The following is a 14,866-nucleotide window of genomic DNA, read 5'->3' as shown; positions in this document are numbered from 1 at the left end:
CGGGCCCGGCTGTAGCTGCACCGGTAAAACCATCCATCCCACCAGCCTCGGCCTCCTGCAGTCCGTCCTTCCGTCCGTCCGTCCGTCCGTCCTTCCCTCGGGGGGGGCTTGGGGAGCGGGGAGGGGGTCGGGCTGAGCCCGCACCGGGGTGTCCAGCGCTGTCGCCCCGCACCGGGGACACCCTCCCAGCGCTGTCGCCCCGCACCGGGACACCCCCCCCTCGGTGCGGCCACCCCCGATCCGGTCCCGATCCGATCCGGTCCCGATCCCGATCCCGGTCCGATCCCGACCGGTCCCGACCCCCCCCCCCGATCCCGGTCCCGGCGCCTGCGCTGCGGCCCCGGAAGGGCGAGGGGCGGGTTCTGGTTCCGGGGATGGCGGCGGAGGGCCCGGGAGCGGCGCTGGGAGCGGGGCGGGCCGCCCACCCCCAGGTACGGCCGGGAGCGGGGCCGGGAGCGGGGCCGGGAGACCGGGGGAGTGGGGGGAGCCGGGCTGGGGCCGCCCGGCGCTCCCGCAGCCCCTCGGTGTGTGTGTGTTGCAGTGAGACGCGGCGGGGGAGCGGGGTACGATGAGCCCCGGCAGCCGCAGGAGCCAGCGCTGAGCCCGCCCCGGCCGCGGACATGGACGCGGAGGCCGTAAGTGAAACGGGGCCGGGACACCGGGAATTGGCCCCGGGAACTGCCCTCGGGCATCCACCCCGGCATCTGCCACTGGCGCCTTTCCCTGGCACCAGCCCCCGGCAGCTGTTCCGGGCCACTGCCCCGACTACTGCCCCAGTGCCTGCCCCGGCACCTTCCCCCAGCCCCTGGCACCGGCCCCAACAACTGCCCTGGGGACTGCCCCCGGCACCAGTTCGGGCCACCAGCCCCGGCGTTCACCCTGGCAGCTGCCCTGGCACCAGCCCCCAGCAATGCCCCAACACCCTCCCCAGCCCCCAGCAACTGCCCCAACACCCTCCCCAGCACCAGCCCCCTGCCAGAGATCAGTCCCAGCACTCACTGCACCCCCAGCTCAGAGATGCAGTTTAAAACACACACTGGGAGTTTCAGATCTGGCTGCACAGAGCTCGGTGCAGTGTCACTGACTGCACAGTGACTGCTCGGGCTCAGTGTGTGGAATGAGCTCCAGCAATCAGTGAATTAATGGGTGTGTCGTGGCCCGAGCAATAAAACCTGTTTGGATTCCCGTTTGTCCTGGTGGTATTTGCTGTCCAGAGCCTTGTGCTGCCTCCTGGCACAGGAGCCTGTGACAGCGTAAAATGGGCAGGGGGGAAGAGAACTTCACCTTTTGGGTCCAGTTCAGTGTCCAGAGATCACTGAAACATTTGCTGTCTCTGAAAACACCACCAAGGCTGTTCTCCATGGCCCTGGTTGGGATAGGTGTGGAATAGATTTGTCACTTTGCTGTCACCAAAGAAATGTTCAGTCTTACCCCAGAGTCCCAGAAGGGGTCGGGTTGGAAGAGACCACTGGAGGTCACCTGGTCCAACCCTTCCTGCTCAGGGAGGGTATCCTAGAGCAAGTTCCTCAGGATCATGTCCAGGTGAATCTCTCCAGAGAAGGAGACTCCACAACCGCTCTGGGCAACTTACCAGTGCTGCTTGTAGATTATGTGAAGGCAAGAGTGTCCCTTTAAATAAGTCTTTATTTGATCTTATTTTCCTTCTGGGCCCATGATGTGCCACTGTTTTCCTCCTTTTGCCAAGTTTTCATTTGTCACTCAGTGCCTGTTACTGAGTGGTTTTAGTTTGAAAATGCTACACCCATGTTCAAAATGCCCCTGTATCATATGACTTCATGGATGTGAAGCTGAAACACAGTTTTATGGAATGGGGCCCTTAGTTCCCAATTAAAAGTGTCACTGAACAAATAGTCAGAGAACAGACTCTTGATAGTTTAGGAGAATTTCCAATGTAATAAATTTCGAGGAGGGCAGCAGACCTGAGGTGCTAATTCTGTCACGTGATTGTCTTGCAGACAATCCCCATCTGGCAGAACAAGCCCCATGGCTCAGCACGCAGCGTGGTCAGGATGATCGGGTCAAACCTCCCTCTGAAACCCTGTCCCAGAGCCACCTTCGAGGTAAGTGGCTCGTGGGGTCTGGGGGTGGCTGTGGGAGCTGCTGTTCTGGGGCAGGACAAGGCAGTGCCTGTTTGTCACTGCACACCCACAGGGTTGTAGCCACAAAACTTGTTGCAGTACAGTTAATTTTAAGATTTTTTTTTTTATCCTTAATTTTTCTTTTTATCCTTAATTCTGTTCTTGGAAAGCGATCCTTGGCAACTTGAGGAAATACCTCCTCAGACAGTGCCTGAGGAGCAGGTTTAACAGGCTGGAGGGGATGGAAACTGTGGAGCTGCTGACTCAGTGCTTTGTTGTGTGACCTCCAACAGGCCTCGTGCCCTCTGGGCCTGTTTCCTAAACAGTCAGACGGGGTTTCTGGAGGCACTGACGTCACTGCTGGAGCTCAAGGACAGCGCTGGGACTTGTAGTGGCAAAGTGTTGCACGTGACCTTGGCAGTGTCTGGGCTGGATCAGGTGTCCCTTCCTGCCTCAGACACACACCAGCACACCAGGAACACGTTCAGGAGCCAAGCCAGGGAAGCACAGCAGTTCCCAAACCCGATGGTGTTGCTGTTGTACATCTGACAGAGGCAGCTGCTGCTCTGTTGCTGAGGGGATGGGCTCTGCCAGCCGGTGCAGCACATTTTGGGTGGCTTCAGGAGACAGAAACACCGTCTCCTCAACAGTATTTTCTTCTTTTTAGGTTCTACCAAGTGTTTCAGATCTCTATTTAAATGATGTGCCCCCAGTCCCCACCTTGGCTGACATTGTGTGGATTGCAGCAGACGATGAGGAGGAAACGTATGCCAGAGTCAGGTTGGTTCCTCTCCCTGTCTGCAGGTCCTGTTTTTATCCCCTGTGTTTGTTTTGCACAGCTCAGGCCAGGCATTGATCAAATGGTCACAACTTCCAGTCCTCACAGGCTCTGATGTGGTGCCTGTTGAAAGACATTTTTCCCAAGAGAAGGGGGTAAAAAAAAATTACAAAGGACCCCATGAAGAGTTCCTGTAGGAAGTGCCACGAGTCTGTGCCATGCCATGTTTTACTCACTGGCTGATCTGTGCAGAGTAACCCCCTGATCCAGGATGGTTTCTGGTTAGGAAGTTGGAGAGTTGAGTTCTCACAGGACTGAAATGTTTTGCCCTCAGGGGGTTTGTTTCTGGACAGTTGGACTTCTGTCCTCAAGCAGGGCAGTGCTGACAGGTGTCTTGTGAAAGAGAAAACAGGCTTTGGAGTCAGAGGCAAATGTTCACTGGTAAGTGACATTTCCCATGTGCCCCCAGCGTGGGTACACAGTCACCAGGAGAAAGGTGACTTCAAACCGTGTGAGCACACATAGACCTTCATCCCTGAGTCCTCTCACCACATCTTGTGCCACTGGGTCATGATTTCTGTGACAGACTTTCACAGAATCCCAGACTGGTTTGGGTTGGAGGGGACCTTAAAGCCCCCTCTCATTCCACCCCCCAGGGGCAGGGACACCTTCCCCTAGACCAACCTTGCTCCAAGGCCTGTCCAAGCCGGCCTTGAACACTTTCAGGGATGGGGCAGCCACAGCTTCTTCTGTTTCTTGCTAATTCACTGTGTTAAAAGCTCCTGCTGCCCTCAGTGGAAGCCCAGCATTGTTGTCACAGAGGGGTTTGGACCCTGTAAATGCCCAGCAGGTTTTTGTCCCCCAGGAGCGACACTCGCCCGCTGAAGCACAAGTGGAAGCCGAGTCCCTTCACCGTGATCCAGCGGAACGCCTCAGTCCCCAACCTGAGGAAGCAGGAGGAGAAGCTGCTCGCCCTGAAGAAGCCTGGCTTGCCAGCCCTGAGCCGAACCACGGAGCTCCAGGATGAGCTGAGTCACCTCCGGAGCCAGATCGCCAAGATTGTCGCTGCAGAGTCAGGTAGGGCCACAATGAGCTTTGTGCCTCTTGAAGGCTGAGCTGCTGAGCTCTGTTATTTCCCCCGTGCACTCCAGACTCATCCCAGCCAAGCCATGTCTGCTCTGGGGGCAGCTCAGGGCTGGGTCTGTGTTTAGAGGCTTGTGCCTTTCACTGGAGGAATTCCAGCTCGTTTTTAAGAAATCTCAAGTGCTGCTTTGTGGCTGCATTTGGAGGCACCTTGTTCCATGGGAATGTTGGTGTGTTCTTGCCATTCCTGCTCCAAGCTGGCCATCAGCACAAGGGTTCTGTCTTGATTTGGGTAGGAGGGAGGTGTTGGTGTTTGTTTCTGTCCAGATGACAGAATTGTTTGCCATTTCTGTAGCAAAACAAAGCCAAAAAAAGTTACTGGGGGAAAATCTCTGCTGGAGTGATTTCTTTCTTTTATTTTTTTTTTTTTAGTAAAATTTTATGCAGTTAAAAGCCATTAGCCTCAAAGCTGAACTGTGAGGAAAGACTTTATACTTCTTTTGTGGCTTTTCCCATGTAGTCAGCCCTAAAAATGTGACACTGTTTGGTAGGATACAAATCCAAGTGGTTCTACAAGCAGTGGCTGCTTCAGAGTGTGTGACTAGTAAAGAAATACCTTGGTGTCTGTGAGTGGAGAATTCAAAAGGCAGAGTTTATCTCCCAACTCAAAAAATATGGGAAGTTTTGCAGACTAAAGGAATTCAGTCCTTTCTGAAGACAGTTTTTCTTAAAAGCTGTGTTTCTTTATGCAGAACATTGTGCCAGGTGACAGCTGTGCTAGGGCTGCTTTCCAGGGGAAAAGAAGGACCTGTAATTCTTCCCATTACTTTAAAAATTATGCCACATTTTAAACACAATAACCTCACCATGCAGGGAATGAGCATAAAATGAGGCAGCACAGATGTCCCCTCCAGAGAGGCTGTGTGTGCCCTCATCCTTCTTTGTGCAACATCAGAGAAATTGAAGTAGAAAAAAAGAAAGTCTGTGATTTTTTTCCTTCCTGGTGTTGTCCCAGCTCTACAGTTGGTTAGAAAAGTCTGTTTAAATTCAAGGAGGGTAATAATGAGGGAGAATTAGGGATGCAGATGGGAGAAAAAGGATTTAATCATTTAATACCTTTGTCTTCCCCCTGCCCAGTGCTGGTGTGAGAGAACAGCTCGGATCGACACTCAGTCAATAGCAGGAGCAGTGATTTAGAGCCTTTGCTGCAGCTCCTCATCTGATGCAGGAGATAAGCACTTAGGAGGCTTATTTTGGAAAGATTGATGTCAAAAAAAGAAATACTGTGCACTCTGCTTTATTACCTACTGTTAGAGACATCCCTTAATTGGGAACTGATGACTGTCTCGAGGCCAAGGGCATCAGTGCTTGGAGGTACAGTTTGTTTCCAGTGCCTGAAGGTTCTTCCAAGGAGATGTGCCCTTGGCATGTTCCTGGGTTTGGATTGGTTTCCCTTGGTGTTTTACACGGGAAATGCCAAATCCTATTTCACTGAACACTGGGAATTCCTGTAGCTGTTGTTATCCTCACTGTGTTTTACGTAAATCCCATCTTCCCAAATAATTTCCATCCTCCCCGTGGGAGTAGGTGGGTGCTGTGCACTGTGCTGATGGGAAGCAGAACAGGTCAGAACAGCTGCAGGTCACAGGGTGAGTGGTTGTGACCACCTTGTGTGAAATCCTGGAGCTCCTGGGCAGGCTCTGCATTCCCACCAGGCATCGTGGATGTGGGGAAGGAGCCTGGCAGGAAAAGAAAGGCCAGGAGTTCTCAAGGCAGTGGAGGAAAAGAGGAAAAAAATTGGCAATTAAGACCTGAATCCTGACACAAGCTCCCTGGGTAACCCTGAGCAGCAGCTAAAATCTCTGATCCTCCTTTTTACACTTGTTAAAAAAAAAAACCAGAGAAAGTAAACATCACCTGGCTTGTGCTGGGTTTGGACTGGAGGGGTGATGGGCACAGCAGGAACAGAGATACATCAGGGGCTTGGTGGGATAAAAGGTGCTGGAGAAGGAAGCAGAGTGGCCATGGAGGGTAGCAGAGAGCTCTGAGGGGTTTGTTTTCTTGCAGAGGCCGACGGTGCCTCTCGATTTATATTTGGGGTAAAACTGTCCCGCGTGGTTTGGCGTGAGTTTGTTTATCCACCTCTGTTGTTTTCTTTTCCAGCTTCTGCTCAGTTAACACCAGATTTATTATCTCCAGGGAGTTCAAATGCATCTTCTCCTTTACATTGTTTTGGACCCTCTTTCCAATCCACCACTTCCTTTGTCATTAGCGATATCACGGAGGAGGAGGCAGAGCTGGAAAGCCCCGAGCTCCCGTCGGTCTCCCTGCTCTGCTCTGCAGCCTCTGAGAGCTGCAAGCCAGACCCAAAGGATCCTGATGAGGAAGACTCCGTGTCCCTTTCCAAGGCCAGCAGTTTTGCAGACATGATGGGAATTCTTAAAGACATTCACAGGATGAAGCAGAGCAAAGACTTGTAAGTGCTTCCTGAACTCCCTTTGATTTTCTCTCTCTTTGGTTTTGATGTTAAATCATTGTTTTCTGGACATTGCACTTGCAGCTGGTGCTGCTTCTTTAGTCGTGGTTCAAAGGGAAATACCTGTTTAGAGCAGAACTTGATAACACATTCCTGGTTTTTGGTTTAACCCTGGCTTACCCACCCAGAGAGGAAACAGTGGAGGAGGATTTAAACTGGTTAACCCAATTTGGCTGTTCCAGCTTTTTCACCTGGCAAAAAGCTGTGTTTGCCCATGCCAGCCAGGACTCTGTGTGTTGGCAGCTTTCTGAGTGAGGAAGGGTCACACCACCAGTGTTCCAGGTGCTGGTGCCAGCCCACCTGACATTCCCAGGCAGTTGGGAAGCTCAGCAGCCTTTCCAGCGTGGCACAGACAGGAATTAACACGTGGAGCTTCTCAGCTTCTCTGACTGTGCATCTGGCCCAGCCCTGAGCGTGGGCAGAGTGAGTTTGCACTTGTCTCATGATGAGTTGACACATTGATCATGAGAACTCCTGAAGCTGCTCCATGGCTGGGACAAGATTCTGCCCCGCTGAGCAAGTTCCTTCTTTGGTGTTGGCTGAAATCACAGTGAAGAAGTTCAGTCTCCACATTTTTCAGCCCAGCCATCATGTTGTGTGAGATTCCTGGCCAAAAATAACACCTGTTGTGTGATGGCTCTTCACAGTTTCTGTGCCTGATTCGGCTTAAAAGGAATTAAATCCTCAGCACTGAGAAAATTGTGTAGTCACATGAGAGGAACATGTTCAGCTTCCACCCAGAGCATCGTGGGGGGGGGTTACACCTCCATCACTCAGCCCTTTCCTCTTGTTTTCCTGAGTGTTGAATATGACTCAAAGCTTAAACACTTGATTGATTTATATAAATGCCTGTCATGTGTCTTGGGGGTGAGGATTCATGGGCCACAGGTGAGCTGCTCCTCTTCTTTCTTCCTGTCTGTTGCACAATTATTGATTTATGAGGCAAATGGAGAGAGGATTAAGAGAAATCTTGTATTTTGTGTGGCTCAGTCTGTTGCACAGCAGAATTATTGAATTTTTTAGGCAAATGGAGGGAAAATTGAGAAAAATCCTGGGGTTTGTAGGGCTCAGCCACATTGAGTCAACAGGGACTTGGGTTTGGCTTTTGGGAACTGTAACTGCCCCATTCTCATGGTCACTCTGGTGTTGGCAGGTACTTCATGCTGTGCCAAGGAGTGTTTTACCTGTACCAAAACCTGCACATTCACCTATAACAATGCAATTATCACTCTTCTAATCAGTGCAGGCTGCTGTGTCAGCCTCAGGCTCTCAGGGCAGGGAAACTGCTGCTGTCTGTGCCAGGGGAATTGGGGGAAATGTGCATTCTTCAGAGGGGAGAAAAAAGCTTGTACAAATCCAGATTATGGCAGGGAAATCCAAGGCACTTCTCATCCATTCCTGGATGTGCCAGCAAGGCTCCTGCAGAGTCCAAGATTCCAGCACTGGCCGAGTCACGAGGGGCTTGGGGGGAGGATGTGACAAACAGTGTGTGGGTGACAGGGAATGCTGCAACTTAATGGGCCACAATTTGAATTTCCACGATGGAATGTGTGAGAGAAGTCCTGAGGGATGAAGGTGTTTGATCCTGCTCTTCCCTGGGAGAGCAAGGGGATGGTTTGTGCTCGAGGAAAGGCTTTAATTCTGTTTAAAGTCACAGGAGATGGGCTGAGAGCAAAGATTTGGTGCTGAGAGGAGGGGAGAGCTGCCAGATCCCTCCTCAACAAGGTGGGCAGAAGGATGGGGTCAGCAGGACCCTTCTCCCTTGGTCCTTGACTGATAATCCAGGGAATGCTGTGGCAGAAAGGCTGCTTCCTGCTGGAGCTGAACCATTTTCCCCTCATCCCTTTCTCTGTCTCAGCCTCTGGCTCTCCTGAATCCAGCAGTGACATCTTGGGGTTATTACAGCTTAATTAAAGCTGTCTGAAGAGTGGCAGGGAGTTGGAAAATTCAGTTAATCACTGGTGTTCATGACTTGATGAGATTTAATTCCTCACACACCCCTCAGTGCAGTTGTGGAGCAGCTCCCCCAGCTCTGCTGGGCAGCTCTGGGAACCCTGAGCAGGGTCAGGTGCTCTTTTAAGTGGATGAAAGTACCAGAAGATGCTTAAAGAGATAATTACATTGATGCCTCTCTGCTGCTCCTGTGTAGGACTTGGTGCTTAAACTCAGCCTTGGTGTTTAAACACAGCCTTGGAAGCTTCAGGAATAAGGGAGAAACTTGCAGAAATGTGCCTGTTTCAGCAAATCTGAATTACAGCCTGTTCCAGTGTCTTGTGGTAGAAATGCTCCAGGGGGATTTTTTTTTTTTTTCTTTTAGGAATGTTCAAAACACCAATAATGTTTTCTGAGCAAGGGAGGGCTTCAGCTATGAAAAAAAAAAAAGCTCTGAAATTATCATTACAGGTTGTGAACAAAACTGCAGTGAGCAATTTGTGATACCTGAGGGAAAAGAGCTGGGGTTTGGCTTCCTGTAAAAATAATCTGCTTCTAAAATGAGCTGCTTGTGTGAACTTGTTGAAGGAGGAAAACTGCTCTTAGAATGCTGCAGAAAAACTCATGTAGTGGAAGGAAATGTGTACCAGCCCTGCTTTAAAATATCTGTAATCACCCATGTTTAAGTGGGAAATAATAAATCCATTGTGTGGCAGAATTAATGAAAAAAATATATGTAGTCCCAGGAGTTCACCTCAAACACCTCACTGCTTGCTAATTTGTGTTGAGGGGATGTAGGCTGTAAATAATTGATCAAGTTTGGGGTTACTTACTTGTTATTAGCACAGCTGAATAAAAATTATCCAGAGCTGTGATGGTGAGATTTTTCAGGATCCCCCTTGAGCCACGACACGGGCTCCAGGTTTTCTGAGCCGACGTGAAAGGGCTGAATTTCAGCTGCTTTTTGTTGTTCTGTGATGTTGTTCTTGCACCTCCTTCACTTGTGACAGCAGCTGATGGTAAAGGCTGCAGAAAAAAAACACTTGGAAGACTCCACCCAGAGCTGTTAACCATTAATTTTGGCACTTGCCTGTGCTAATGCACAGTGATTTTTGTCTCCCATGTAGAAACCGACCTTCCATGAAGGAGGAAGACCCAGCTGTCCTTATTGCAGAAGTTCTGAGAAGGAAATTTGCCCTGAAGGATGAAGATCTGGCCCTGAAGGAGAAATGATGTCGCTGTCATTCAACTCTGTAAGCAAAAGTGTTATGCTCCCAAAATTTTTCTCCACAGTAGCTGCCTTCCTAAGGATTGAGCCTTTTGCCTCTTTTATTAATTAGACCTGGTTTCTGCACTGGACACTTAGGAAAGACCCTACGGATTTGATGTGTTTTCCATGTATTGTTATATTTAAGAAAAAAAAAACCACTTTTTAAGAAGATGGAAATTCTTTTCCACCTGTGTTTTGATGTTGATTATTGATAAGGATCTTCTGGAGTGCTGCTGGATGACATTCTTTCTTACCTACACTTTTCCTTAGGTTCCAATTAAGCCTCGTTACGATAGAACCAGTTTCCATTTCCAGTACAAACAGGACAAAAGCCTCCAGTTCTTTGTTCTGAGTGTGGTACAGAGCTGCTGAGAATAAGCTCATTACTGCTTCCAGGTCTTCAGGCTGTTGGATCAGAGTGGTAAAAGATGTTTTCCCAGTTACAGAACCCCTCGGTGGGGCGTGAGTGGATTTTGTGTGCCCTGGGTATTTAACTCACAGATTAGCCCACAGTTGCATGACAGAATGGCCTTAATTTCTTGCCAGTAACTTAATGTTTCATTACTAGTCCTTGTATTCCAAACCTGTATTTTATTTAGAGTTCAAAAGGTCTATTTATTGATGCACCAATGCAAAGGGCCGGGCACCCCCGAGAGCAGGGGAGGGGTTTGGCCTTGGCTGTGGCTGCAGCTTTCACCCACTGAAGAGTTTTTCCCTTCAGCTCCACCTTCGCTGCAATGTTCCTCATGGCTGTATTTAAAGTATGATTTTTTTTTCCTTTATATAAAATGGAGCCTTAATAAGACGATGATTGTCCTTGAGATGATTTAACGCGCTCGTGTTTGGGGGGAGGTGGAATTTCGGCTGCTGCAGCTGAACAGACTCACAGGTGGCAAGGATTTTTTTCTTAACCCACCTTAATTTTCTTAACCAAGGGCCCTTGGCCCTTAAAAAATTAAATCATCATCCCCACCTTAAAAAATGAGAGGAGGCTTTTATGGCAGAGAACAGGAAGAGCACTGAAGGCTTAATCAGTTTTATAGGGAGTTAATCCAGCTCCTCCCCTCCTGGATGCACCCTGAGAGCCCCTGAACACTGGGATCCTTCTCCCTGTCCCCATAAGGCTCCTCTGCCCAAGGATTTGTGTGGGGATACACCTGCCTGTGGAGAAGATGGAGCTGTCACCAGGAGTCCCAGTGCCTGGGAATGTGCTCCATGTGCAGGCTGGACAGGAACACGGGGCAGTACTGTGGGCTCTAATCCTGAGTGAAGCAGTCAAACCCCTTATAAATAAACTCCTTCAACATTTTATTTGTATTAAAGGAAAATAAATATCAGAGAGGTGCTGCCTGTGGCTGCTGGTTATACCCTGCACACAGACACAGCAGGTTCACTTCCCAAATTCTGACAACTTTCTGACAACTCCTCCTCCTCCCTCTCGCTGCACAGGAGCCCACACAGGACACTGAGGTCACTCACCAGTGTTTAATCACCCTGTTCCCTTCAGAATCCTGTGTGAACAGTAACTCAGGGCACAGCTCCAGCTGCTGCCCCGGGGCTGGCTGGAGGCAGCACAGCTGGAACTGTCCCTGTGGGAAATGCCCCTGTCCCTGTCCCCGTGAGCAATGACCCTGTTCCCCTCCGAGTCCTGGCAGAAGAGCTCCCTGCAGGGGCTGTCCCAGCCCACCCTGGCCCCTGCTGTGTTCTGGCCACGCTCTCTCAGGGGCTGAGCTCTCTCTGGGCTCTGTGGGGATGAACAAACCCCCCAGGAACCCAGGGCCTGGCTCCTGGCACGGGATTTATATTCTCAGTCTCAGCAAAATCAGTTAAAGAATTAACACTCCACTGCTGGTTTCTTACTCTGCTTTGCACCAAGCCCTGGCTGGAAATCGAGTCCAGCCTTCACCTTCTGGCCTCCTGTTTGGTTACCCCCAGTCTGATGTGACACTGCTGCTTCCTGAAACCGTTTCTCCAGCAAATAACCGGGATTTGTTCCTGTGAGTGATGATTGGGGGGTCCTCCGAGTCCTGGGTGAAGCTGCAGCACCAGGAGTCCCCTCCTGCCCCACAGGAGGCTTTGCCCTGGCTCTGTGACTCCACTTGTAGCTCCAAGGAGTCTGGCAAAGGTGCTTTCCCTGCCCGGCCCTGGGATGTGACCTGCACCCCCTGCTCGGATCCAAAGGGTTGATCCTGGGCTGTTTTCATCCGTGGCAAGGCCAAGATCTTCACAGGGCAGGCAGCCAGAGGGACACCTGTGTCTTCACTGTCCTTATCTGGGGTGAAAGGAGATGGCCTGGAGTTTTCTTTGTCTTTTTCATCTGAAAGCAACACAAAATCCGTTAAAGCCAGAGCTGGCAGACACGTTTCTCAGGATTAGTCACTACCCACATTCCTCAGCTCAGACCTGCCACTCTCTCCTGTGGCTTTGCTCTCCTTTGTGTATCCCTAAGGATTCTCCCACTGCTGCCACCACCTCACAACAATTTGTGCTGCAGAGGCTGAGCTGGAACAGCACCCAAAGCTCTGGGGGGGTTCACATCAGTCAGAGTCCCTCGAGCGAGGTCAAGAGCTGCATCTTCAGCTGCTCCAGCCCTTGGCTCCTCCACCTTCCTCCCTCAGCTTTCCAGGCAGGTCACCTCTAACATTCCCTTTAAAAGCAGCAGCTCAAGAGTCACTTAAAAAAAACCCCACAAAACTGCCCAGTGAAACTCTGCCTGTGCCTGTGTGGCCCCATGGAGGAACTGAGGCCCACATTTGCTTCTGAAATCATTGAATATAAAACCCAATCCAAGTTCTCAGTATAAACCAGCTCCCTCTCAGTTCAGGATAAGTTAAAAGAATAAAACCCTCCAGCATCCTAAATCCTCCAGAACTCTGGCTGAACGTTCAGACACGCCCAGGGAGTAAGTGAATGCAATCAATGGGGGGAATCAAATGGGAAGAAAGAGGAAAGCACAAACCATGTTCAGAAGGAGTAGGAATGATGACTCCAAAGCAAAAACCATCAATACCCCTGTCACAACACAGAAATTCTGCCAACCTGTGCAATTTCTGTAATGCCTCCTCTCATCTGCTTATTTCTAAACCAGTTTAATGCTGATGAACCAACTCTTACATAACTCACAACACACAAACAGTTCCAGAGCCCTGCTCTGCTGCTTTCTGCATCTGTTTCATTTCTCTCCATAGCTGTTAACTTGAGACCCCTGGAAAATCCCAGTTTTTTCAGAGCCCAAAAAAAAAACCAGCCTCAAAAGCACAGAGCTTGTGAGCTGGATTAATTAGCTTAAATATTCCAGTTCCCCTGTGATGGGGGAACTGGCTCCATTAGGATTAATCACAGCATTCCTTAGAAAAGGCTTTGTCCAGCCCTTCATTAACAGCTGCACCTGCATTTGGATTAACCCTCACAATAAAAGCCTTTCTGGGAGTTCAAACTTTTACTCTCTGCACTAGAAAATGCACTTTCCTGCCCAGCAAAGCTGCCAAGAGACACAGTGAGATGGGTTTGCTGTAACACCTGGAACTGCTTCCCCTCCTTACCTGTGTGGGAGCTGAAGAAGGTGGGGATGGTGGTTTGTTTGGTGCAAGTTTGGGGGGCTCTGCTCTGTGTGAGCACCACCGAGGTGGGTTTCCTCTCCAGAATTCGGGTGGGTGCTTTTAGCTTGGCTGTGAGAGGCTGGGGGGAAGAAACAAGGGAGAATGAATATATGAATACATATAAAAACAACCCCTCCTTCTTCCAGAGCTCCCACTTCTGCTAAACAGCAACACAGAATCATTTGGGTTGGAAATCACAGAATTGCTGGGGTTGGAAGGGAGCTCGGGAGACACCCAGCCCAAGGCAGGGTCACCTGGAGTCAGGTGACACAGGGACGTGTCCAGGTGGGTCTGGAATGGCTGCAGAGAGGGAGAGTCCACACCCTCCCTGGGCAGCTGTTCCAGGCTCTGCCACCTCCATGGAAGAAGTTCTTCCTCATGTTGAGGTGGAAATTGTTGTGTTTTAGTTTATGGCCATTGCTCCTTGTCCTGTCACTGGGCACCATGGAGGAGAGTCTGGCACCCCTTGGAGATATTTGTATGGATTAATGGGTATTTGTATGGGCTGACCTGATATTTGTATGGGTTGATGAGATATTTTCACGGACTGATGGATCCCCTCCCAGCCTTCCCTTCTCCAGACTGACCAGGCCCAGCTCCCGCGGTCTCATCACAGAGATGCCCCAGACCCCAAAACGAATCTCAGATGATGGAGTACCACTATCAAACGAAGTGAAACACTTCAACTCTCCAACTCTCCGGGCTCACCCGACCCCTCGCAGCTCCCGGTGCCCCCCCCCCCGGGTCTTACCGGCGCCGGTCTGCGCTTCAGCTCGGCCGTATCCAGCCACACGCCGCACGCCTCGGCCGGGGCGGCGGGGCCCCCCCGCCGGCGCCTCATCCCGGCACCGTCCCCGGGGGTTCCCAATTCCCGGCGGTTCCCAATTCCCGGCGGCTCCCGCTCGTTTCCCGTTCCCGGTTCCCGCCCGACGGGCCCCGCGCGCGCCGCCGGCAGCGGACGGACCAATGGGAGCGGAGGGGCGGGGCCCCGAGTGCAACTGGCCCCGCCCACCGGGCCGGCCCTATATAAGGCGGCGACACGGCACCGCCCCCTCAGAGAAACGGAGAGGGGGCGTGGGGGGGGGGCGGTCCCCTCATGGGCTGGACCCGGGATTGGGATCGATCCCTGGGTGTCAGAGCGGGGCTGGCCGGTGCTCCTCGGCAGGGCGGGCCTGGAAACAGCGGTGCCGGAGCGGAGCAGCACAACACACAACGCAGGGGTGCTTTCCCCCGCCCCGCTGCCCCTCCTGCCCCAGCCCCTCACACCGTGTCTTTTCCCCCCCTGCGTTTGCTCCCTGTGTGCTGTTCAGGGGTGTTCCCCTGTTCCCGGGGCCTGATCCAGCCCCATCACGTCAGCCCTCTCCTCCCACTGCACTTCCCAGGACAGGCTGTGCCCGTCTCGCTCCCACCACTGAGGGACAGGGCCCTGCCACTGCAGGGACAGCTCTGAGCGACTCCCCGGGCCGTATGTGAGGGGCCTGAAATGATACTGAGTTAAGTTTGCCACCCTTGTTTGTGGTTTAAACAGTCTCAGCTCCTTACCTCGTGCTGTGAGACCTGGCAGCTTCC

At 51.4% G+C, this 14,866-nt stretch overlaps 2 protein-coding genes across 4 annotated transcripts; one reads left to right on the top strand and one right to left on the bottom strand.

The window, feature by feature from the left end:
* Window positions 1-359: 359 nt before the first annotated feature.
* On the top strand, window positions 360-10,503 carry MTFR1L (mitochondrial fission regulator 1 like). 3 transcript variants are annotated; one of them, XM_032710232.1, is made up of 8 exons: window positions 365-431; window positions 542-635; window positions 1,977-2,081; window positions 2,767-2,879; window positions 3,743-3,954; window positions 6,124-6,436; window positions 9,556-9,681; window positions 9,969-10,503. In XM_032710232.1, exons 2-7 carry the CDS (start codon window positions 621-623, stop codon window positions 9,659-9,661), a joined length of 864 nt encoding a protein of 287 aa, XP_032566123.1. In that variant the 5' UTR covers window positions 365-431; window positions 542-620; the 3' UTR covers window positions 9,662-9,681; window positions 9,969-10,503. The 3 variants fall into 3 exon arrangements, with proteins under 3 accessions (XP_032566124.1, XP_032566123.1, XP_032566122.1); XM_032710231.1 differs by having other exon boundaries at window positions 370-431; window positions 9,556-10,503; XM_032710233.1 differs by lacking the exon at window positions 542-635 and having other exon boundaries at window positions 360-431; window positions 9,556-10,503.
* On the bottom strand, window positions 10,497-14,312 carry AUNIP (aurora kinase A and ninein interacting protein). The gene is made up of 3 exons (XM_032710234.1): window positions 14,049-14,312; window positions 13,241-13,376; window positions 10,497-12,015 (listed from the first exon to the last, which is right to left on the bottom strand). The coding sequence occupies exons 1-3, from the start codon at window positions 14,136-14,138 to the stop codon at window positions 11,624-11,626; spliced, it is 618 nt and encodes a 205-aa protein (XP_032566125.1). The 5' UTR covers window positions 14,139-14,312; the 3' UTR covers window positions 10,497-11,623.
* Window positions 14,313-14,866: the final 554 nt, after the last annotated feature.

Source organism: Chiroxiphia lanceolata, chromosome 24 (assembly GCF_009829145.1).
Source record: "Chiroxiphia lanceolata isolate bChiLan1 chromosome 24, bChiLan1.pri, whole genome shotgun sequence".
NCBI classification, from domain to species: domain Eukaryota; kingdom Metazoa; phylum Chordata; class Aves; order Passeriformes; family Pipridae; genus Chiroxiphia; species Chiroxiphia lanceolata.
This window is presented reverse-complemented; position numbering and strand designations above follow the sequence as displayed.